General features: G+C 43.7%; 1 protein-coding gene across 1 annotated transcript in view; it reads left to right on the forward strand.

The window, feature by feature from the left end:
* The window catches only part of LOC311111470 (tetraspanin-4-like), a 56,700-nt gene that overhangs the window by 22,965 nt on the left and 9,224 nt on the right, over positions 1–24,511 (forward strand). The window contains exons 2-3 of the mRNA XM_084154205.1: positions 15,242–15,433; positions 20,234–20,308. Coding sequence (XP_084010331.1) covers positions 15,242–15,433; positions 20,234–20,308 — 267 coding nt within the window. The remainder of the gene's footprint in view (positions 1–15,241; positions 15,434–20,233; positions 20,309–24,511) is intronic.

Genomic DNA, 24,511 nt, shown 5'->3' on the forward strand with positions numbered 1-24,511 from the left:
AGAAAGAGAGAGAGCGGAAAAGGAGGAGGAAGGAAGGAGGGACAAGGGAATTATGGCCGGTCTCACTCAAATTAAGCGTTAAAACACACACACACACACACACCGAGATTGAACGAGGGAATATGAGCTGTTTGCACGCACAGAAACAGACACACACACACAGTGAAGCGTCATGGTGGGGGTGTTTGATTGCTAGCTTATGATTTGGAACACATTTTGATATAGGATTTTATGGAAGAGCCCCTTGGGGGAGTGCATCCGTTAACTGTAAATGTAGGGAAATTGCCCCGTTTCAGGATCGTCACCAGCCTAATGAAACTCAATGTGTGCTCTTCAGATTCACTGAGTCCATTTTTCCTCCTATCTTACCTCGCTCTCTAGCTTCCTCTATTATAACCAATTTTTCTTCCCCAGTTCATTCTGTGTTGCACCTGCTCTCTCTTAATCTTCTTCCTGCCTCCTTCCCTTCCTCTCACAGATGTGTTATGCTGCTGTATTGTTCTCATGGGTCACGGTTTGCTTCTATGTCTCTTTGCTCTCTCTCACTCTCTTCTTCCTCCCTGCATTATTAATTTGTTATGCTACTGCCATTCTGCAGTACACTTCTCATTTGCTGTGGCGTGTATTCATCGATGCCAAGGGAAGCCAGGCTTTATTTTTGGTATCTTTTAGTTGTCACTGTATTAGACTAAGGATATGTAATTTGATGATGTTGAAGTTGAAATGGTGCTGGAAGAGTGGAGGCAGCTCCTGTTTTCTTTGCGACTTGCGGTAGTCTAACTCTTCGTGGTTCTAAATCAATTGTTGTTTAGTAGTCTGAAAATGTTGGAAACATTACCTTGCTTGACCATGCTGTAGGTCATGTAACTGTTTGTTACATGCAATATACTTTGTGGACTTCACCGGACAGATGTTGCTCTCCGGTTTTGTGATGAAGCAAAAGGTGTGGTTGAATTTATTCTGCCACTGTGTCTTCTTATAGTCTCGGCCTTAGGCCTATATACAGGGGTGAAAGAAGAAAACATTTCTTCCCGGTGCAGGACCTCCCCAAAATGTTTATGGGCCAATCATAGAATTACATATAGAATCCCTATTAATTCAATAGGATCACTGTGGGCCTAGTCGTAAAGATTTGTCATTCAACTTTTAAAATGTATGATCTTTTATTGTGTCATAAACACAAACAGTCATGATATTTTCATCTTATTGTCAAACAATCACTTCAAAGGGATCCTTTACTAGGCTACCCATTTACCCACTCACAACATATTTACAGCCTCCAAACAGTGGTGAATGGAAAGAGACATCAGTTACACAAAACACCAAGAACTGTAGTCATTAGGCCAGAATGTATGCGTCAACTGCTGTCTGCGCGCGTCTCGGTGTCAGCCACTCATCTCTGCCTTTTTCTGTGTTCTCGTCTAACCACATCACATTTTGGAGCGTAGGCTATACCACCTGTTTTGAAGTCCATTCGCTAATTTTTCATGCCTCTGACATGCGGTAATGATACAAAGTGGTGTAATAGCCTACAGTTTAATTGACATTTTGTTTTAATTATCGTGATAGGCTCATGTTTTCTTTTGTCGGGACGCTGTATTGGACCGGCTTACTTTCACCCCTGCCTACAGTATATATCACGATGGCAAGACATATGTCACGCCCTGGCTCTGGGGACTCTTAAAAGTTGAGCCAGGGTGTGTAGTGTCTGTGTTGTGTTTTCTATGTTCATGTTCTAGTTTGTGTATTTCTATGTTGGCCGGGGTGGTTCCCAATCTGAGGCAGCTGTGGCTTGTTGTCTCTGATTGGGAACCATACTTAGGCAGCCTGTTGGCACTTGTTATTTGTGGGATCTTGTTCCGTGTAAGGTTTGTTTTGGTGTTTAACCTTGGACTTCACGTATCGTTTGGTTTGTTGTTTTGTTCGTGTGTACTAGAAAATAAAGAATGTACGCATATCACGCTGCGCCTTGGTCCGTTGCTTACGACGATCGTGACAGAAGATCCCACCATCAAAGGACCAAGCAGCGTGTCCAGGAACAGAATGCCTGGACCTGGGAGGAGATCCTGGACGGGAAGGGATCCTGGACTTGGGAGGAGATTCAGGCCGGAATGGATCGCCGTCCCTGGGAGGGGACTGTGGAGGCGCGCTACAGAGAGGAGCAGCGGCAACGCAGAGGGTACCGGCCGAGGAGGAAGCCCGAGAGACAGCCCCAATAAACATTTTTGGGGGGGCTAAAGGGGTGGTTGGCGGAGCCTAGAGTTAGAGCAGAGCCAACTCCCCATACTCAGGCTAGAAAGCGTGAGACTGGGCAGGCTCCGTGTTATGCGTAGCCACGTACTGTGCCGCGAGTGTTCCGGCACAGTCCTGTACGTCCTGTGCTAGCACCACGCATGTGTCGTGCTAAGGTGGGCATGCAGCCAGGACGGAGTGTGCCGGCTCAACTCTCGTGGCCTCCAGTACCCCTCCTCGGTCCCGTATATCCTGCGCCAGTGCCACGTGCTGTAGCGCCAGTACGAGTGCACAGCCCTGTACGTCCTGTGCTGATGCCTCACACATATCTTGGGGAAGTAGGCATTCAGCCAGGACGGGTTGTGTCAGCTCTCCGCTCCAGACCTCCAGTCCGCCTCCACAGTCCGGCCCGGCCCGTTCCTGCTCCCCGCACCAAGCCTATGGTGTGTGTTCCCAGTCCGGCCCGGCCCGTTCCTGCTCCTCGCACTAAGTTAGTGGTGCGTGTTCCCAGTCCGGCCCATCCTGTTCCTGCTCCCCGCACTAAGTTAGTGGTGCGTGTTCCCAGTACGGCCCAACCCGTTCCTGCTCCCCGCACTAAGTTAGTGGTGCGCGTCGCCAGCCCGGTCCGGCCTGTTCCTGCTCCCTGCACCAAGCCAGTGGTGCGCGTCGCCAGCCCGGTCCGGCCTGTTCCTGCTCCCCGCACCAAGCCAGTGGTGCGCGTCGCCAGCCCGGTCCGGCCTGTTCCTGCTCCCCGCACCAAGCCAGTGGTGCGCGTCGTCAGCCCGGTCCGGCCTGTTCCTGCTCCCCGCACCAAGCCAGGGGTGCGCGTCGTCAGCCCGGTCCGGCCCGTTCCTGCTCCCCGCACCAAGCCAGTGGTGCGCGTCGTCAGTCCGGCACAGCCCGTGCCTGTTCCACCGGTGCTGCTCCACACCGGAGCCTGAGCAATCCGCTCCACCGGTGTCCAGTCCAGTTCCGGCCAGCGGGGCCAGACCAGACGCGCTACGGGGGAGTAGCGAGAGAGTGGTGGTCACGCCCGGAGCCGGATCCGCCTCCGAGGCGGAATGCCCACCCAGCCCCTACCCTCTTGAGTTTGGTTGGCGCGGTCGCAGTCCGCGCCTTTGGGGGGGGGGGGTACTGTCACGCCCTGGCTCTGGGGACTCTTAAAAGTTGAGCCAGGGTGTGTAGTGTCTGTATTGTGTTTTCTATGTTCATGTTCTAGTTCGTGTATTTCTATGTTGGCCGGGGTGGTTCCCAATCAGAGGCAGCTGTGGCTTGTTGTCTCTGATTGGGAACCATACTTAGGCAGCCTGTTGGCACTTGTTATTTGTGGGATCTTGTTCCGTGTAAGGTTTGTTTTGGTGTTTAACCTTGGACTTCACGTATCGTTTGGTTTGTTGTTTTGTTTGTGTGTACTAGAAAATAAAGAATGTACGCATATCACGCTGCGCCTTGGTCCGTTGCTTACGACGATCGTGACAACATATCAACTAACAGGTTATAGGGCAAACAACGCAATTATCACAACACAAAGTTTGGAATATGGCTTTTTTCCCTGGCTTTCCCAGTGATTTTACCCACACACCGCTACTGCTCTTTGGTCACTGTTACCAAATATTTGTTATAACTAACCCAAGATAGACCACAGCCTGTCATTTCCAATGTGAGCAAATTAATCATAGTGGGCAGAACAAGCAAGGAAGTGGGCAGAGCAAAGCACGAGCTAGCGAGAGCCTATTGGCGCATTCTAGCATGAATTTGCATATTTCCGTTAGGGAACGCCTACTCTGTGAAGTTGCGCGTGTGCAAGAACTACATTTACCCTTGCACTCCTTCTAAACAATGCAATGTTTTGAAACTTTGTCAAAAATTTATCCACTCTGTTCGTAACAGATTCTAGTTTTGGAAACAGAAAACTGTATTGAGATCAAAATGTTTCGTTGATGAGAAAATGTCCAGAATGTCGGCCAAAATCCATCTGGCTCCATCATTTCCCACTGCCGGCCACTGGGCTTCCTCTCACCACCATATTTGGTAGTGAGTGGAAACGCCAACCGGATGATTCACATTTATACATCCTCATTGTCCTATCTGTGCTGTTACTCTTTCTATTTCCATTTTCTTTCTTTCCCCTTCCTTCCTTCCCTCCCTCCCTCCCCACCCCCCCCCCCCCTTTCTCTTTCCCCTCTCAACCCCTCTCTTTCCCCCCTTCCCTCCTCTTCTCTTTCCTGCCTCTTTTTTCCTCTCCCCCCTCTCTATCCCCACTCTCTTCTTGTGCTGTTTGATCTCATGCTCTCATTGTCGGCTCAACCCTCAGAAAATCTCATCCCTCGTCATGTCACTGATGTGTGTCATCCATGATGCCTTTATCTCTCTGAGTCTGGGCTATATGGAACCAGCTGTGGAGGCCACCACAATCATCTCCTATCCATCTTCCATTTAATGGAGTCCTTTAGCTGTACTATTGTGGAAGGATGCTCTGCAATGCTATTAGTGCTGCCTGAATGCACAGAAAGGCTGAGTGATGAGGTACATTATCGAAGAAGATAAAGAAATATGGAAAGGAAGAGTGTCACAAGGTCATTTGTTTTAGAAATGTGATTGGCAAGTACAGTAAATAGCTTCTGATGTTACTTTTGTTTCAGGCTTAATTCAGTGTTACTGGGTTTTTTGTGTGGTTTTTTTAAGGTTGTGTGGTAGACTATTGGAGACATTCGTACATTCTTGGTGGGAAAAGATAAAACAAAACGTCTAAAAACCTTGACATTGCAGACTACTGTAAAATGAACCATGACGCTATACATCAACGGTTTCCCAGGCGTTCATGCTAAGCACCACTCAAATATTAAATAACAGCTCTGTGACAAGTTGTCGAATTGCTCTAGCCTAGCATGCCTATGAAAAATATGTTTCATAACATGTTCGACATAGCACCGTTGGTTACTTACGGCTGCTGAGTTGTGTATATGTAGCGCGTATATACTGAACAACAATATGAACGCAACATGTAAAGTGTTGGTCCCATGTTTCATGAGCTGAAATAAAAGGCCCAACAAATTTTCCATACGCACAATAAGCTTATTTTTTCACAAATGTTGTGCACAAATTAGTTTACTTCCCTGTTAGTGAGGATTTCTCCTTTGCCAAGATAATCCATCCACCTGACAGGTGTGGCATATCAAGAAGCTGATTAAACAGCATGATCATTACACAGGTGCACCTTGAGCTGGGGACAATAAAAGGCCACTTGAAAATGTGCAGTTTTGGCACACAACACAATGCCACTGATGTCTCAAGTTTTGAGGGAGCATGCAATTGGCATGCTGAACTGCAGGAATGTCCACCAGAGCTGTTGCCAGAGAATTTAATGTTAATTTCTCTACCATTCAACGTCATTTTAGAGAATTTGGCAGAACGTCCAACCGGCCTCACAACCGCAGACCATGTGAAGCCATGCCAGCCCAGAACCTCCACATCCGGCTTCTTCACCTGCGGGATCATCTATACGACCAGCCACCCGGACAGCTGATGAAACTGTGGGTTTGCACAACCGAATAATTTCTGCACAAACTGTCAGAATCAGTCTCAGGGAAGCTCACCTGCGTGCTCGTCGTCCTCACCAGGGTCTTGGCCTGACTGCAGTTCGGCGTCGTAAACCGATTTCAGTGGGCAAATGCTCACCTTCGATGGCTACTGGCACGCTGGAGAAGTGTGCTCTTCAGGGATGAATCCCGGTTTCAACTGTACCGGGCAGATGGCAGATGGCAGACAGCGTGTATGGCATCGTGTGGGCGAGCAGTTTGCTGATGTCAACGTTGGGAACAGAGAGCCCCATGGTGGGGTTATGGTATGGGCAGGCATAAGCTACGGACAACGAACACAATTTATCGATGGCAATTTGAATGCACAGAGATACCGTGACGAGATCCTGAGGCCCATTGTTGTGCCAGTCATCCGCCGCCAAATCAAATCAAATTTTATTTGTCACATGTGCCGAATACAACAGGTGAAATGCTTACTTACAAGCCCTTAACCAACAATGCAGTTTTAAGAAAAATAAGTCTTAAGTAAAAAATGTAATAACAAATAAGAAAAATAACAAATAATTAAAGGGGGTACCGGTACATTCCACAGGCCACAATCAACAGCCTGATCAACTCTATGTGAAGGAGATGTGTCGCGCTGCATGAGGCAAATGGTGGTCACACCAGATACTGACTGGTTTTCTGATCGACGCCCCTACCTTTTTGTTGTTGTTGGTATCTGTGACCAACAGATGCATATCTGTATTCCCAGTCGTGAGTCGGGCCTAATGAATTACTAATTGACTGATATCCTTATATGAGCTGTAACTCAGTAAAATCTTTGAAATTGTTGCATTTTGCGTTTATATTCCTGTTCAGTGTACTTCAAATGGTTTACGAGCTAGCTTAAACACAACGTTAGCTAAATAAACCTAGCTTATTAATGCCGGAGACCCGGGCCCTTGCTGAGTGACATGGCTGTGGACAGAGATGATTGGTGTCACGGGGAAGTGTGACAAGGTCTGACAAACTGGGCAGCTACCGCAATCACTATCACTGTTCTCTCCAAGTAGAGTCGATATAATGAGCCTAGACCCTGGGGTACCTGTGTGTGAGCCGTGTGTGTGTGTGCTTGCTGTGTGTACAATACATGCTATTGTGTGTGTGTGTGTGTGTGTGTGTGTGTGTGTGTGAGCCATGTGTGTTTGTGTATGGTACATGCTATTGGAACAGGGGAGTAGGAAGAGGAGGAGGAACGAGGGAGAATCCCCTAGAGATGAGAGCATTATTGATTACCATTTGCATCCTTCTCTCTTTCTCTCCCTCCCCTCTCTCTTTCCTTCTTTCCCTCCCTCGCTCTCTTTCCTTCTCTTCCTATCTTTCTCTCCATCTTTCTTCCTCTCATTCTCTCTTTCTTTCTCTCACCCTCTTTCTAACTGCCACAGTTTATTTATAGGGTTTTGCAGGCGCTCTGTTATTTTGTTTGGTGCTGTGCTCCAGAGAGTCAATCGTACCCCGCCTTCTGTAAACCACGCGTGCTGGAGCTCTTCTCATGTGCCGAGATCACAGCATCAGTGGAAGGAGATGAGCTTTCTTCTCGAATAGGCCTACAACCAAGCACTGCATCAACGCAAGCAGCTGTAGCACTCAGTGGAATTTCAAAATGCACCAGAGGCTTGACACATTGTATTATGCACCACCACAGTATACTTGTGTTCAGAGAAGCTGAAATGGTCTAACCACACGGACACCATAGTGAAGAAGACACGACAGCGGCTCTTCAACCTCAGGATGCTGTAGAAATTCGGCCTGTCCCCGAGGTCCCTCCCAGTGTTCTACAGGAGCACCGTCGAGAGCATACTGTCGGGCTGCATCACAGCCTGGTACGGCAACTCCACTGCCGCTGGACCGCAAGGCTGTTCAGAGAGAGGGTGATGCATGCAGCCGAAAGCACCATTGGGTGCACACTGCCTGCCCTACAGGACACCTACAACACCAGGTGTCACAGGAAGGACAAGAAGATAATCAGGGACCCCAGCCACCTAAGCCATGCCCTGTTCTCCCCACTTCAATCACTCAGACGCAGGCAGTACAGGACCATCATGGTATAAACTGAAAGACCTGCCAATAGTTTCTACACTCAGACCACCTGCTTCCCTCCCCCCTGCCAATCCCCCTATGGACATTCTCCCCACTACTCCCCCACATGGACATTCCCCCCCACACCCTCAACTCTCACTTACCTTACCTGCTACTCCCCATACTCCCCCTATGGGCCATTACTCTGCCCCCACCCTAATGACATTCATCACTGTTGCAGTTGTTAATATGTATATTATTACTTTTTTATTTTTATTTCACTCAATGGTCATGCTGCTGCTCCCCCCATGGTCATTCCACCCCACCCCCTGAAATGTCTTTACTCTGCCTCCACCCCAATGGACATGTATTTATTCATCACTGCTACAGTTGTTTTTATGTATATAGTTCTATTTCTATTGTTTTTTATTACTATTTCATTATTTTATTTCACTAGTCCTGCATGTTGGAGCTCGAAGATGTTCACTGTACGCTGCAATCACACCTGCAACCCTGTTACTATTAAACAATCTGAATCTGAATCAGTTTCAAACTCCCACTTGGCTATACTCTGAAAAAAGCTATGGTCTCAAGATGCAATACATCCTTCTTTTCCTGGAGTGCATTCTTGTTAAAGACAAGCGTTTAGATTAGATTGAATTGTGACCTCTGTCTTGAATGAACCGCCGCCTGAGTGATCAATTGCATTTTATGTTCGCCAAGGTCTCAAAATGCTTTACATTGTATGTAGGGTAAATTGCCCCATCCACCGCCAATGTGTAGCACCCACCGGAATACTCACAGCAAGTGGGCTATCACGGTGGAGAGGCGAGGACTGATGGTGTCTATTTGGAAGCTAGGGATGATAACATGGCCATGGTGGTGAAGAGGCTTGCTGCTAGCTGAGAGCTCTCTATTCACCATGAAGGGGAAACATTACAGTACTGGGGATGAGAGCATCTTAATATTCAAGGACCTTTAGCTTTTCAAGCCAGTAGTAGGGGGATGTAAGCAAGCTCGCTAGCACTTCCAGGAGATATGCAAGAGATCCACTGGTTCTCAGGCTGTGTATTCATCAGATGCTCTCCTGTGTGCCTCCATTTTTTGGGAGGGGGTGATAAAAATGCCTGACTGAGAGTTTGCCTCTAGCCTAACTGGGCTAAGAGTATTATTATTTATGAATCTTGGCTCTACTCTACAGGGAGATACTGTATATTACTCTGCAACAACTCACATCCTGAAACACGTGCTCCTTTAGTGCTGTCTTACATTGCTTGAGAATAGGAGTGTCTGAATTCCAATATCTGAGACCTTAATTTAAATGACAGATTTACCCACTAGCACAACAAACCATACAACAAACCATAAATGCATACTGAAAGCATCTTCCCTTTATCTATTCTAACTCCCACATATACAAACAGATTGTGGGAGATGTGACAGAGCGGAGGGCCACATTTGGCAGATAATACATACAGCATTACTGTCGGGACTCCTGGATAAAAATCTATAACACAACATCTGGAGGATAGAGATTATGTTATGAATACTGATATGTAAGAAGATACAAATCAGTAGCCTGGTCCCAGATCTGTCTTGCCAACTCCTATGGTCATTGTCATATAGGAGTTGGCAAGACCAAACAAAGAGATCTAGGAACAGGCAAAAAAAACTGTTGTTTGGCCCAAGTTTTAGCTATAGACACCAGAAGTCCTCAGGGGCGATTCAGCTCCCTTTTCCAACCCACTTAACAAAGAATGAACAATCTGCTTAGACTCACTAATCATTTGTCTTAGTTTGGTGTCGAACCAACTCGCTGCTGGTGAGAAATTCAAAAGGACGAGTCCCTTACTGAGTTGATGAATTTGTCCAATTAATCACCGGTAATTATGCAGAAGTTCTGCATAATTATGGCACACCTTTGCAATATTTTCCATGCTGAAAATGGAATAAACAATTTGTTTTAATACACATCTAAATCTGATTACAAGTGCACTGGGTTTCTCTTGACGTTACAGAACTGCTGGGATGTAGCCTATAGTCTTTAAGTATGGTGAATTGTTCTTAGCTGCTTACAAGAAACGACTTCCGGTGATCAACAACTTCAGCGTTTCATCAAGTTCAGATTGAACCTGATGATGTGGGACCCAACCTGTCCTGAATTGAATAGTCAATAAAAACCTTCATGTAATTTTTTTTGGGGGAAATGCTCTGTTTTTGCCACTGCTAGAAATCATCTTGCATTGTGCTGTAAAACGGGCTATCATCCAATTCATAACACCACATGATGCATAATACCCCTCTGTCAAAATACAGATTGGTTAGAAATAAATAGGGCTACATTTCAGTGCTGAGATCCTTTTGATATGCAGCTCGTTCACTAGCCACAACGCCTCTGTGGTGTCATGTAAACAATGAACTCTACTGAAATTGAACTGAAAATCCACCCTTATTTCTTAGTGATGGGCATTCCGTGTCTTTTCGATGAGCCGCATCATTTGGCTCCGTTCACGTAAAAGAACCGCATCATTTGGCTCCCAACCGGCTCTTAATTCAAAATGCTTGAAAATCTGTCATGTAAAGCACAAAAAATAGGCTACCATTATGTCAGATCGTGATATGCACGTTCAAGTACATTTTTACCTAGCCAAATTATTCAATTTTTTCATTTGTTTTTACACACTGCAAAAATAACCTTGGACCAGAGTGACGTGTTCTCCCCAGAATTTATGGTTTCTGCAGTGAGAATTTACCATTTTCAGATAATGATTTTGTAACGTATATTTGCAGACAATCGTTGTTTGAAGCTCAAAAAGCAGTAGTAGCAGTATGTAAATCAGGGCGCCAACGTTCACCAAAAACAGCCATTCAAAAAGAGCTGTTCGTTCGCAAACGACCCATTACTAGTATTTCTCCCCTCAAATGTTTTTGTCATGCTATTGTTAGTAGAAAAGTGGGGCAGTGTTTTAATCGTGCCATATTTATGCAAATGTATGGAATTAAGTTGTCTTGCCAATTGGGACGTTTAATTACATACATTTGCCACGGGATATGATCTAGTTAATTGCCGATAGAGAGAGCGAGATTCCTACGTTTTAGGTGAAACGTAGTACACCACGAGGGAAGGAAGGAGACATGTTGGAGCTGATATTTTTAACTCTGGCAAATTATGAAAGTATATCAACAGTTTTCAAACTGTCCTTGCTATCTGGGATCCTTGGGACGTTCCTACCACATTGAAGTTGGCATTTAAAATGGTTAAGGCAAGGGTTAGGGTAACGCCTCGATCAGACTGAGTGCCATTACATTTTGGTACACCAGAAGTATACTGAACAAAAATATAAACGCAACATGCAATAATTTCAATGATTTTACTGAGTTACAGTTCATATAAGGAAATCAGTCAATTGAAATGAATTCATTAGGCCCTAATCTATGGATTTCACATGACTGGGAAGGGGCGCAGCCATGGGTGGGCCTGGGGGGGTCATAGGCCCACCCACTGGGGAGCCAGGCCCAGCCAATCAGAATTAGTTTTTCCAGCTGTCCGGGTGGCTGGTCTCAGACGATCCCTGTAGGTGAAGAAGCCGGATGTGGAGGTCCTTGGCCGGCGTGGTTACACGTGGTCTGCGGTTTTGAGGCCGGTTGGACGTACTGCCAAATTCTCTAAAACAAAGTTGGAGGCTGCTTATGGTAGAGAAATTAACATGTAATTATCTGGCAACAGCTCTGGTGGACATTCCTGCAGTCAGCATGCCAATTGCACGCTCCCTCAACACTTGAGACATCTGTGGCATTGTGTAGTGTGACAAAACTGCACATTTTAGAGTGGCCTTTTATTGTCCCCCAGCACAAGGTGCACCTGTGTAATGATCATGCTGTTTAATCAGCTTCTTGATATGCCACATCTGTCAGGTGGATGGATTATCTTGGCCAAGGAGAAATGTTCACTAACATGGATGTAAACAAATTTGTACACAACATTTGAGAGAAATAAGCTTTTTGTGCGTATGGAAAAATTCTGGGATATTTTAATTCAGCTCATGAAACATGGGGCCAACACTTTACATGTTGCGTTTATATATTTTTTCAGTATACATTTTTTTACAATTGAGCCCCGAGTTTAACCTTGCAGCATTCCATTGCAGAGGCAGTTGCAGTGTGTTCTGTATACGTTGGACTTGATGGAAATAGTAGGTAAAAAACTGTGAATGTAACATTTTTGTTGCACACATATCCAGTAATAATGTTTGACTGCAGAATTTATTTTGCATCATTGATGGAATGACACTTTTGGTCTGATCGAGGCTTTAGGCGGAGATCGGCAGTAGAAACAATAACAAAGGGACTCCCCACCCGTTTTGGTAAAAAGGTAAGGGATGGGGCTGGAGAAATGTAACCACTCTCAAATTCATAGACAACTATGGTTGCAACGAATGACCATCCATGATATCAAAATTATAGTTTTAAGCATGTTTTGAGGCTATATAGTGTTTGTTTACTTTTACTTTGTTGACAAACATTGGAGTAAAACAAGTTTATATTTTGGGTTATGATGGGGTATGACAGTTGAACTAAGCTCATGAGATGTTTATAAGTTATTTTCTTAAAAAATCAATGGGTACATATCATTAATTGTGACCGACCACCTCTATTCGGTCTTATGTTGCAAAATTTTAAATAGTGTTTTTTACATTGGATAAAAGTAGAGACTTAGAGCTACAAAATGTGACCCGTTTCAGGAAGCTAGGCGTATGTCGAACATCACTACTTCACAGGAGAGGCATTTAAAAGTTTAAAAAAAGAAATGTTTAAAAAGAAAAATGAGTTTTTTGTCAGAAATGTCTTCTGCAACGTGAACTTTCATGTGCCTTAATAACAAACTTGTATGCCATCTGTAAATACGAATAAAATTGTTAAATTAGGAGCCTAGTTGGTTTAGCCACGGAAGAAGACAGGAACCTTCCAGCTAGCCATGATTGGCTGAGATAATGGATGGGCTGGACATGCCGAGAGATGAGTTCGGATTGGTCTGCCATGTAGCCCGCTTCTGTCTATATCATGAGCTGCTCAGCATTTGCAGATAATCCTTGCTACTGCGGCTTTTTTGAAAGCAAAATTGTTCCTACAGGTCTCAACAACATTGCTGCCCAGAATTTAGCAGGTCAGTGGGGAAAAGTTGTGATGGACTACTTTCTGCGATTACGTTCAAATGGCTCTCTTGTGAAGTAGTGACGTGCAACATACGCCTAGCTTCCTGAAACGGGTCACAATTTATAAGTAAAAAAATGGATGTAGCAACTGCTGATTTCTCCTTTAAGGTTAGGGTTAGGACAGAGAGGAAGAGGTGAAGCGAGAGGGTTTACTCCCCCCAAAATCTATGTTAATCAGATCAGTATGAAAAATGTATGCACTCACTAACTGTAAGTCGTTCTGGATAAGAGCGTCTGCTAAATGACTAAAATGTAAAATGTAAATCATAAATTATTAAGTAAGTGAGGAATGGTTTGTAAGGGAGGGGGGCAATGAGCGTGTCAAGATAAAAATAAATAGCTATTTTAATAAGAGGCTTATTTATCTAATAGAAGTTTCGTAACTTCAATTCTCGACAGACCAGATGTGCAATCTTTCCCTATTTCTACACCACTAAGACATAGACTGTCAGATTATATTCCAAGCAATGAAACACCAGTTGAAAGTAATTTTATGGTGTGTTCATGATGCCATGCCCTTATCAAAACTTTAGTTGGCACAGCTCATCTGCTGGCTAAAATATGTCATAATGAACGTTTCATCGTTATACTTTACTCTCAAGCATGTGCTTTTCAATTTAAAAGATTGTAGGCTACATTGACATTGTTGGGAAATAGCTATAGAACTGCCGTTGTTTACTTTTGCTAGTTACTTTTTGGTTGTTGCTTTTGTTAGTTTTCATTTCATTTCAGCAGACCAATTTAACAAAAGTAAGTGCTTGAGTATAACCAACACACTGAATAATACTAATCGGTTGAAAGGGACGGCAGTCTGGCCTCACAATAAATTGACTAGAGCCTTGGAGAGTTTTCTTTTTCTCTGAAAATAAACTCTGAAAAGGATTACGACACCGAGGTTGCATCCCAAATGGCACACTATTCCCTATGTAATGCACTACTTTTGATCTGGTCACATAGAGCTCTGGTCAAAAGTAGTGCACTATATAGGGTGCCATTTGGGACGCAAACCAAGTCTCGCATAGAACACCATGGATTCATGAACCATGAAAAGAGGTAAGTGTAGTCTCATAAGGAGGGCAGACGGGAGTTCTTGAAAGGCTCCCGAGAGAATTTTCCCATCACCCCTCTGGCGCTGTCAGGCGGTCTGATCTGTACATCTCTCTAGTCTCTCCATCACAGTTCAGGGTTAGAGGAGGGCAGCCCACATACCACATACTGTTGCTGTCAGTCTGAGGCCCTCTCAGCAACAGTATGTTATGGAGATGTACTAACTGAGGCACAGAGCATGTGGTATTTACGTATGTAAAGCACTATGTATCGATAACATAGGGCCTTGGAGCATGTATCATATCTGTTTTACCTTGTCATTGTTATTTCATGTACATTAATGCAGTATCCTTGTCTGTCTGTCTCTGTGTCTATCAATTTATCCGTCTTTTCTCTCTCTTTCTGCTCTCTTCTTTCCTATATCTCTCTCTCTCTCTCTCTCTCCCTCTCTGACCATGATTCCCTTCTGACTTCTCTCTCAGGGGTATGATGATAGGCTTGTATGAGGAGAGACAGCAGTATAATCATCCTCTAATTTCCAGCTCTTCTAATATTCTGATCATGGTGGATGGTGATGGATGACTTGCACCAACCTGTCTAAGTGATTGGAGCGGTAGCACACAATGCTTCAGAGCAGTTTTATTCATGACCTGCCCTACTTTGAGCTCAAGAGCTGATTAAAAAATATCTGCCATTGTTCTACAAATGGGAATAGAAGTGAGGGAGAAAAACAATAATCACATATTTAGCCATGCAAATCGAGTCTACCAGTCTTGGTTGAGCATGCCGGGCAATGCATTTCAATGCATGGGTGGTCCTCTGTAGCTCAATTGGTAGAGCATGGCGCTTGTAACGCCAGGGTAGTGGGTTCGATCCCCGGAACCACCCATATGTAAAAATGTATGCACACATGACTGTAAGTCGCTTTGGATAAAAGCGTCTGCTAAATGGCATATTATTATATTATTATTATTATTATTATTATTATTTCCTGTCATCGCCTCGGGATTTGTGTGTGTTGTGTTGTGTGTAAATGTATATGTGTGCACCAAATGTTGTGTGTTTTTTTTGTGTAAATGCTACTCACTTTCTCTCTTTTTTCTTTCTTTCTTCCTTTGTCTTTCTCTCTCCTCCTTCTTTCTCTGACAGTTGGGGGGTTGTGGAATACTGGGCGTGGGGGTATGGCTGTCAGTGACCCAGGGCAACTTTGCCACACTCTCCTCTTCCCTCCCATCCCTCTCAGCAGCCAATCTACTCATTGCGGTAGGGACCATCATCATGGTGATTGGTTGCCTCGGCTGTGTCGGAGCTGTCAAAGAAAGTCGTCCGGTGTTGCTGAGCGTGAGTATCCATCAAAGAGTATCTGCCACTCTTGTTGACAAAAATACCCTTGATAATTAGTATTTATACACATTCACATTTCTGCTGTAAGCATCATGTTATATTCACACTTTTACAATTGTAATTTAGCAGATGCTTTTATCCAAAGCGACATACAGATGTCAACATTGACAGACAGTGACACATTATGTATATTCAGTATATGCAGCCCATGCGGGAATCAAACCCACAACCCTACTGTTGCCAGCACTATGCTTCAACCCACTGAGTCATTGGAACCACACTTTAGACCAGCATTCATAACTCCAAGCTCCATATAGATCTTCCCATTAAAAACGCTATTACAAGTCAGAATTGTCTCTGGTTGATACAAACAAGTCTCACATCGTATAACAAACCATATAGTTTTATTTACTTCGAACGACTAACAGTCTGTTAACATTAGCTTTTAAATAAAGTTTATGACACCAGTGCAGCAGGTGGCTCAATTACTGGCCCCATGGGACCGACCATCAAACGTATCGTAGAGCTAAAGCCTATCATTAGTATCAGCCTTAACATTCTCCCAGAGCGCCTAGCCGGTTGGACCACTGTGTCGATGTGATTAGAAGACGATGTCAGCAAAGGCTTTTTTCGCAGCGACTGGCGAATCATCTTGAGCCTTGACATCGATTTCAAAAGAGACAGCTCTAACCCTCTGCTTTAATTAGAAAAGCAATTAGAGATTTAATAACTGAACTGATCATTGAGGGGGAAATAAATGAAGATTTCACAGTGCTAATTGTTGAAGTGTGGGGTTTAAAAGTAATAAGGTTGAGTGGTAATTTGTAACATGGAAATAACTTGTTGTGGGCTGCATTTTACAACAGTTGTGTACTAAACGGCTTGTAAGTCTATTAGTGAAGTTATGTTTTAGTCCATAATCCATAATTGGAGAATACAAAGCTTTTTTCCAATATCCACACTAGCAGATAATTTTGAATGAATCAATGTAATGGGCATTCATTCTAAGTGGTACAGTATGTGATTATGGACATTGGAATGTAGCCTTGACCTTGTACACACATTTCAAGTGGTTTGCTAGTATGCATATTGGAACAAAGCCTTGGGCACACATTCTAAGTAGTGTATTAATATGGAATGTAGCCTAACAGCCATCTTGGTGGACTGCCATGCTTTTACGCTGGGGATGGATCCTTCCAGTCTGACTGCTCTGAAGTGGTCTTGTGGAGACAAATTTCAGATCCATTAACACATTTCAGTCAATTTGAACCAGGTCGCTGTAAACTGGGTTGTCGAGCAAAATGGCCAACATTCCATTATGTTTAACCTGCAGCCAGGGCTCTAAATTACATTTTTAATTGGTAGCACCAGAAAATGTATTTTTTTCTTATTGATTGAGATACAGCCTATATGAATTCTAGCTACTTTAAGCACATGTTGTGCCCTATAAATAAAATACTATCCATTGGCACACTGGTTGAAGCAACATTGTTTCCATGTCATTTCAATGAAATTACGTTGAACCAACGTGGAATAGACGTTGAATTGAGGTCTGTGCCCAGTGGGTAATATGTAACACTGTAAAGACATTTGTTTATTATAAAAGCTAAACTGTTGATACGAATACCTGTCATTGATATTACAAAGTCGTTTGTGGAGTATTAGGTTTCTACATTGTGTAAAAGCACTATTTTCCTATTGAGATGCATTACATTGAAAATTGTACACTGTCTCTTTAAAAACGTCAGGTTTGTGATGAAGACATGCAAGAGATCTGTCAGTTATTCATTGCTATGGTCATTGATCTCCTGAAAAAGCTATGCCTTTTCCTTTCTTTCTGTGCCCCCAAATGTTTGGATATACTGGTAATGTTACCAGGTTGTTAGCTAGCTAGCCAATGAGGTAACATGACTGAACAAAGTGTAAACAAATGGTTAACAACGCGCGAGTAGTTTTACAACGGCCCATGACATGGCTTATGAATGTAAAATGTGGTCCCTGCGATCCACTATAAGTACATACAAATCTTGTGCCGGTAATATGGGTCAGATCTTTTGACCTGGTTGTGTTATAAGCAAGCCGTTTTCGCTGTAGTAATGGTGCAACCATGACGCTATCGAATCTGCACTCACCTTATCATTACAACAATTATTATCTGGGAGATGTTTTCCTAGTCACACAGTGTTCCCAAAATAAAAGTCCTGGTCACACAGGAAATTATTTATTTGCATATGCAAACAAATTGGTGGCACTTTAGAGCCCTGCCTGGAGCTAAAAACAGCCTCTCTGGAAGCTTCTACCTCCACCACAGACTCACTGCATTAAGTCACGGTCCAGGAGTTTATAGATTGATTCCAAATTGTAATCACGCCTCAGGGTGTGAAATGAGACATGCAAGACTGGCCCCAGGTCAAAGGTGATGTGCACCAAGGCCAGATTCCGGTCCAATCTTTAAAAAACACCACCACATTGCTTTCGCCTAGCCAGTCCTTTCAGATCAGTGGCTACACAACAAAGCAAAGGGGCCGCCATTCGAGAGTAATTTGGGACCTAGCACAAGATCAGAATCGAGATGAGACACCTACAATCATACAGTTGTAACCTCCCCACCACCCCAAGTTAGTTAGTTAGTTAGTTACCGGTCTGATGCAGCTGGATTCTTAAAGGTATTGATTTGGGAGGCACCGTCCAGGCGTGGCACACCTTCAGTTTCTTCCTCCTCCTTCGATCAACAAAGAGCCTCGGTGGCTTTCATGCTGAATAGGAATCACAGAGAGTAGATAAACGCCCCGAGATCAATGGCCGACCAGCAGTTTGATTATAGTTCTCCACTCTCCCTGCCAAGGCATTGATCTCCACTAAACTGGGATATCAGCAAAGCTGGTGAGAGGAGAAACAAGTCATAACAGGACTGGTTTGGCTACTGTAGAGGGGGCTTCCCTCACAGCCACGTACAAGTATGCACACACACGTTTGTTGTTTTCGCCGGCTTGAGTGTGGTGTACATTGAGTGAGGCATTAAGTGGATGACAAAGGCTTTGCGATACCTTGTCAGTTGCACAAGTGAATGCATTCAACCGAAATGTGTCTTCCGCATTTAACCGAACCCCTCTGAATCAGAGAGTGCAGGTGGCTGCCTTAATCAACATCCGCGTCATCCACACCTTGCTCAAGGGCAGAACAGCAGATTTTACCACCTTGCCAGCTCTGGGATTCGAACCAGCAACCTTTCGGTTACTTGCCCAACGCTCTTAACCGCTAGGTTACCTGCTGCCCCGACATTAGCTAAACTCAATGTTGCTTGTTAGTTCACACAGCAGCATGTGGTTCTCATTCGAACTATGGAATGTGAATGAGTCAACTATCAACTTGATTGATGGATTGCCTGCTATCAAATTACAACCAATATCATGTTATGCTGACCAGACCGCTCGCGCGCATGTTGATTTTGTCCACCCACACCAGACGCGATCAGGACACGCAGATTGAAATATGAAAACGAACTCTGAACCAACTATTATAATTTGGAGACAGGTCGAAAAGCATAAAAAATGTATCAATTTAGCTAGCTAGCTTGCTGTTGCTAGCTAATTTGTCCTGGGATATAAACATTGGGTTGTTATTTTACCTGAAATGCACAAAGTCCTCTACTCCGACAATTAATCCACAGATAAAAGGGTAAACCAAGTTCGTTTCTAGTAATCTCTACTCCTTCAGGCTTCTTCTTCTTCTTTGGACTTTATATGGTGGTTGGCAACCAACTTTAAGATGCATTACCACCACCAACTGGACTGTGGACCTCAGTTCATCTTTCAATCACCCACGTGGGTTTACACTTTTATCTGTGGATTAATTGTCGGAGTAGAGGACCTTGCGCATTTCAGGTAAAATAACAACCCAATGTTTATATCCCATGACAAATTAGCTAGCAACCGCATAAATGTTTAATGCTTTTCGACCTGTCCCCAAATTAATATAGTTGGTTCAGAGTTCGTTTTGATATTTCAACCTGCGTGTCCTGATCGCGTCTGGTGTGGGTGGACAAAATCAACATGCGCGCGATGGCAGACGTACACGCCCGGTCTAGTCAGCATATCAGCACTCAATTACCGCCTCCCTACCTGACATCCTATCTAACTGACAGCCAATTGGTTTTCCTACTTCCATCTGAATTGAAGCAACTCATTCTGTGTCTCTGTTTCTAATTTCGTTAGTTGATGAATTGCTATTGGTTGAACGATTGTGAATATGGGACCAAATACTTAACTTTTTACTACTTTAATACACATATTAGTGAATTTTGCCTAATACTTTTTGGTCGCCTTAATTGGGGGGACTATGTACAAAAAGTGCTCTATTTTCTAAACTGTTCACCCAATATGAATAAAAATGCCCTCAAATTAAAGCTAACAGTGTGCACTTTAACCTCATAGTCAAATGTGTCCCTGTCCTAATACATTTGGAGCTCACTGTATCACGGCCCAACCTGTCTCTCTTGAGTATTACTGTCCCACTCCTTCCCTTCTCTTTCTCTGTCAGTCATAAATATAAGGCGGAATGATCTAAAAGGCGTTCGATGTCGGTCTCCTCAAACTCACTCTTCCTGACACTTAGTCTCTCCCGTCTTCCCGCTCTTCATTTCTCAAGTTAAAGTTCATACTACACAGCCATGTATTATGCCTCTGGCGAGCGTTTCCCGGGCCTGATGGGCTAACTCATAAAATGCGGTGCCCTTTTTCTAATGCACTCTCTCTCTCCCTCCCGCTTTCTCCCTCTATCTCTCCTCTCCCTCCACAGTTCTTCATCCTCCTTCTTCTGATCTTCTTCTTGGAGATTCTGTCCATCATGCTCTTCTTTGTTTACCAAGACCAGGTAAGGCGATGTCTCGCTCTTATTTATTTATTTTATTGTGGTTGATTCTGGTACAGTTTTTAACTCTCACAGAATGTAATCACATGTATTAATTTAAACTCATCCAATATGCTTTTCCCCTGTACAATAAACAAGTCGGATTGAAAAGCAGAGGAGCAATGGCTTTTCAACATAAATACATCTCTGCACATCAGAGCATTTCCAACTTGGGAAGGGATTAATAATACAATTCGCACACACACACACATCCTGCTCCTACATACGCACGCACGCGTACACTGGCACCATCTAAACAAGTGTTGCTCCAATGATGGGACACCCTCCAATCTATCGAACACGGCTACTCCATTATGCATGACTTTTGGCATCCTCGCTACCGAGGGCCAGGGCCAAGGCCGTTGGTGTCTATAGTCTCTGTCTATACCTTTTAGTAAATAATGATCCCACCCATCGATATTTTTCTCCACCCTCTTTATTTCCATTGAGTGTATTAGATTTTTCCCACTCTCGTACTATGTATTGCCTTTTATCCGTGGTTATGTAATCAACCCATACAGGCTCTGTTAAATCTGAATCCTCCGTCCCACAGCCATTATAATCCATTGTCTCACTCGTTGTGTAATTCTAGAAGTGTTCCTGGGATAGGTAGCATCTTCCTGGGCTCTCAGCCAATATATCCCTTCCGTTATGAATGTTAACTTTCCTCAGTCCCCACCCTAGTCCCTATGTCTAACATTCCCGTTTCCCTATCCTCCATTCCGGATCTGAATTATTCAGTTTAATTTCTTAACTGTTCTACTCAAAGTGCTTCTACACCTGCATTACTAGCTGTTTGGGGTTTTAGGCTGGGTTTCTGTACAGCACTTCGAGATATTAGCTGATGTAAGAAGGGCTATATAAAATAAAATTGATTGATTGATTGAAAGTAGTGCAATGAGAAACTGAGTAAAAGAGCGGGGCACTGTAAAAGTCAGGCATACTGTAGATGTACTGTAGGACTTCTTAGGAAGGAAGACAAAAGGGGAATGGTCCTCTAGCGGCTAGTTTAAATGGACTCTACAATGTTCTTGAACATCAGGGAGTCATTCCACATGGACATAAGACAGCTATATGTTAATGTTATTGTTGGGAAGGCTGTTCTTTTTTTTTTTTAAACAGTGTTTTCCATTCCGGGTACTGGAAGCCAGATGTGTGTGCTGGCTTTTATGGCAGCCCAGTACTAACACACGTGATTCAGCAAGGTCTCAGTGATCAAATGAGTTGGTACATGACGTTAACGGTTATGTCAACTTGCGTTATAGCCAAATGTATCAGTTACCGCTGCAAATCTGAGTTACAGAAACAGCGTACAGTATGTTGTTGCCTTTTTCAGTAATATTCAACCTACCAGCCACGTTGATTCAACATGATTGAGAAAGTACGAAATAATGAGGAATATTTGCCCAGAGAGCTGATTCCCTGATCCTTCATCAGTATTCTGTTGCCGGGTCTCATTCCCACAACTCCACTGCTCCACTGATGGCCTGGAACACTCCCAGCTGTCTCATCACCACATCAGCCAGTGCCACCTAATGCCACTCTAGTGCCAGCCTACAGCTGCCAACCTTGCCATCTTTAACTGACTTCAATCCCTGTAACTCCAGGCAAGCATGGCAGTACCACCTAGTCCAGTTTTTCCCAATCTTGGTCCTGGGAACCACAAGGGGTGCATATTTTAGTTTTTTCCCTAGCACTACACACCTGAGTCAAATAATCAACTCATCATCAAGCATTTGATTATTTGAATCAGGTGTGTAGTGCTAGGTAAAAAACTAAAATGTGCTCCCCTCTGGGTCCCCAAGACCAGGATTGGGAAACGCTGACCTAGTCTCTTCATTACCTAGTCACATAACCACCTAATCAAATAGGGTCATTAAAAAAGTTACAGCAGCCAGGCAGGGGTTCCTTTCCAACTAGGTCAAACTAATTACTGTAGGAAAATGGTGATCCGTACGGTGTCCATATTAGGACAGACTCACATGACCATGGAAGTTGTCAAAGTCACCTGGAGTTGGTGTCGGTCACTTTCAGTTGGTATACACATTATACCTTTTTTTTCCTTTTTTCTTTTTTACAATATAATTAATTAATTAATATTTATAAAAGCTTCAATGACGACAACATTAGAATGTGACTCAAATGAAAGACAGTGACATTTTCTCCAATGTCACTGTTTCTTTTAGAACTGATGTTGGCACATATAATATAATAGCATGAATGATAGTCCTTACATAAACAAGGTGCACATTTTACCTCAGCAACATGGGACTTCTGAGGTTCAATGTAGCAATTTGAAATTGAGTCATGTAACCACTGCCTGAATGAATTTCGAGCATGGAAAAGTTCCATTTCATGCTGAGAGAAATGTTTGGTTGGTAAAACACACTACTAATCATAGTGATTCACCCATTAAATTAATGGCAACATGAAATTACTAATTCATTGGAATACCTACAAAACATAAAATGTTCTGCTCTTTGTGTGAAAAGGAGGAACCCATTGGTGAAATCCTGTAGTGGTATTTTAGAATAAGGCTGTAACGTAGCAGGGTCAACTGGCACTCAGGCATGCTCAACCAAACGCTCAAAGTACAAATACTAGCCTACAGTGAGGGAAAAAAGTATTTGATCCCCTGCTGATTTTGTACGTTTGCCCACTGACAAAGAAATGATCAGTCTATAATTTTCATGGTAGGTTTATTTGAACAGTGAAAGACAGAATAACAACAAAAGAATCCAGAAAAACACATGTCATAAATGTTATAAATTGATTTGCATTTTAATGAGGGAAATAAGTATTTGACCCCCTCTCAATCAGAAAGATTTCTGGCTCCCAGGTGTCTTTTATACAGGTAACGAGCTGAGATTAGGAGCACACTCTTAAAGGGAGTGCTCCTAATCTCAGCTTGTTACCTGTATAAAAAGACACCTGTCCACAGAAGCAATCAATCAATCAGATTCCAAACTCTCCACCATGGCCAAGACCAAAGAGCTCTCCAAGGATGTCAGGGACGAGATTGTAGACCTACACAAGGCTGGAATGGGCTACAAGACCATCGCCAAGCAGCTTGGTGAGAAGGTGACAACAGTTGGTGCGATTATTCGCAAATGGAAGAAACACAAAATAACTGTAAATCTCCCTTGGCCTGGGGCTCCATGCAAGATCTCACCTTGTGGAGTTGCAATGATCATGAGAACGGTGAGGAATCAGCCCAGAACTACACGGGAGGATCTTGTCAATGATCTCAAGGCAGCTGGAACCATAGTCACCAAAAAACAATTGGTAACACACTACGCCGTGAAGGACTGAAATCCTGCAGCACCCGCAAGGTCCCCCTGCTCAAGAAAGCACATATACAGGGCCGTCTGAAGTTTGCCAATGAACATCTGAATGATTCAGAGGAGAACTGGGTGAAAGTGTTGTGGTCAGATGAGACCAAAATGGAGCTCTTTGGCATCAACTCAACTCGCCGTGTTTGGAGGAGGAATGCTGCCTATGACCGCAAGAACACCATCCCCACTGTCAAACATGGAGGTGGAAACATTATGCGTTGGGGGTGTTTTTCAAAGAACCTCCTTCCCTCAGCCAGGACATTGAAAATGGGTCGTGGATGGGTATTCCAGCATGACAATGACCCAAAACACATGGCCAAGGCAACAAAGGAGTGGCTCAAGAAGAAGCACATTAAGGTCCTGGAGTGGCCTAGCCAGTCTCCAGACCTTAATCCCATAGAAAATCTGTGGAGGGAGCTGAAGGTTCGAGTTGCCAAATGTCAGCCTCGAAACCTTAATGACTTGGAGAAGATCTGCAAAGAGGAGTGGGACAAAATCCCTCCTGAGATGTGTGCAAACCTGGTGGACAACTACAAGAAACATCTGACTTCTGTGATTGCCAACAAGGGTTTTGCCACCAAGTACTAAGTCATGTTCTGCAGAGGGGTCAAATACTTATTTCCCTCATTAAAATGCAAATGCATTTATAACATTTTTGACATGCATTTTTCTGGATTTTTTTGTTGTTATTCTGTCTCACTGTTCAAATAAACCTACCATTATAATTATAGACTGATCATGTCTTTGTCAGTGGGCAAACGTACAAAATCAGCAGGGGATCAAATACTTTTTTCCCTCACTGTATTTGAACCTACGTCTGGTAAAAGTATCT

This window comes from Coregonus lavaretus (assembly GCF_964263955.1).
Source record: "Coregonus lavaretus genome assembly, chromosome: 37".
Classification (NCBI taxonomy): Eukaryota; Metazoa; Chordata; class Actinopteri; order Salmoniformes; family Salmonidae; genus Coregonus; species Coregonus lavaretus.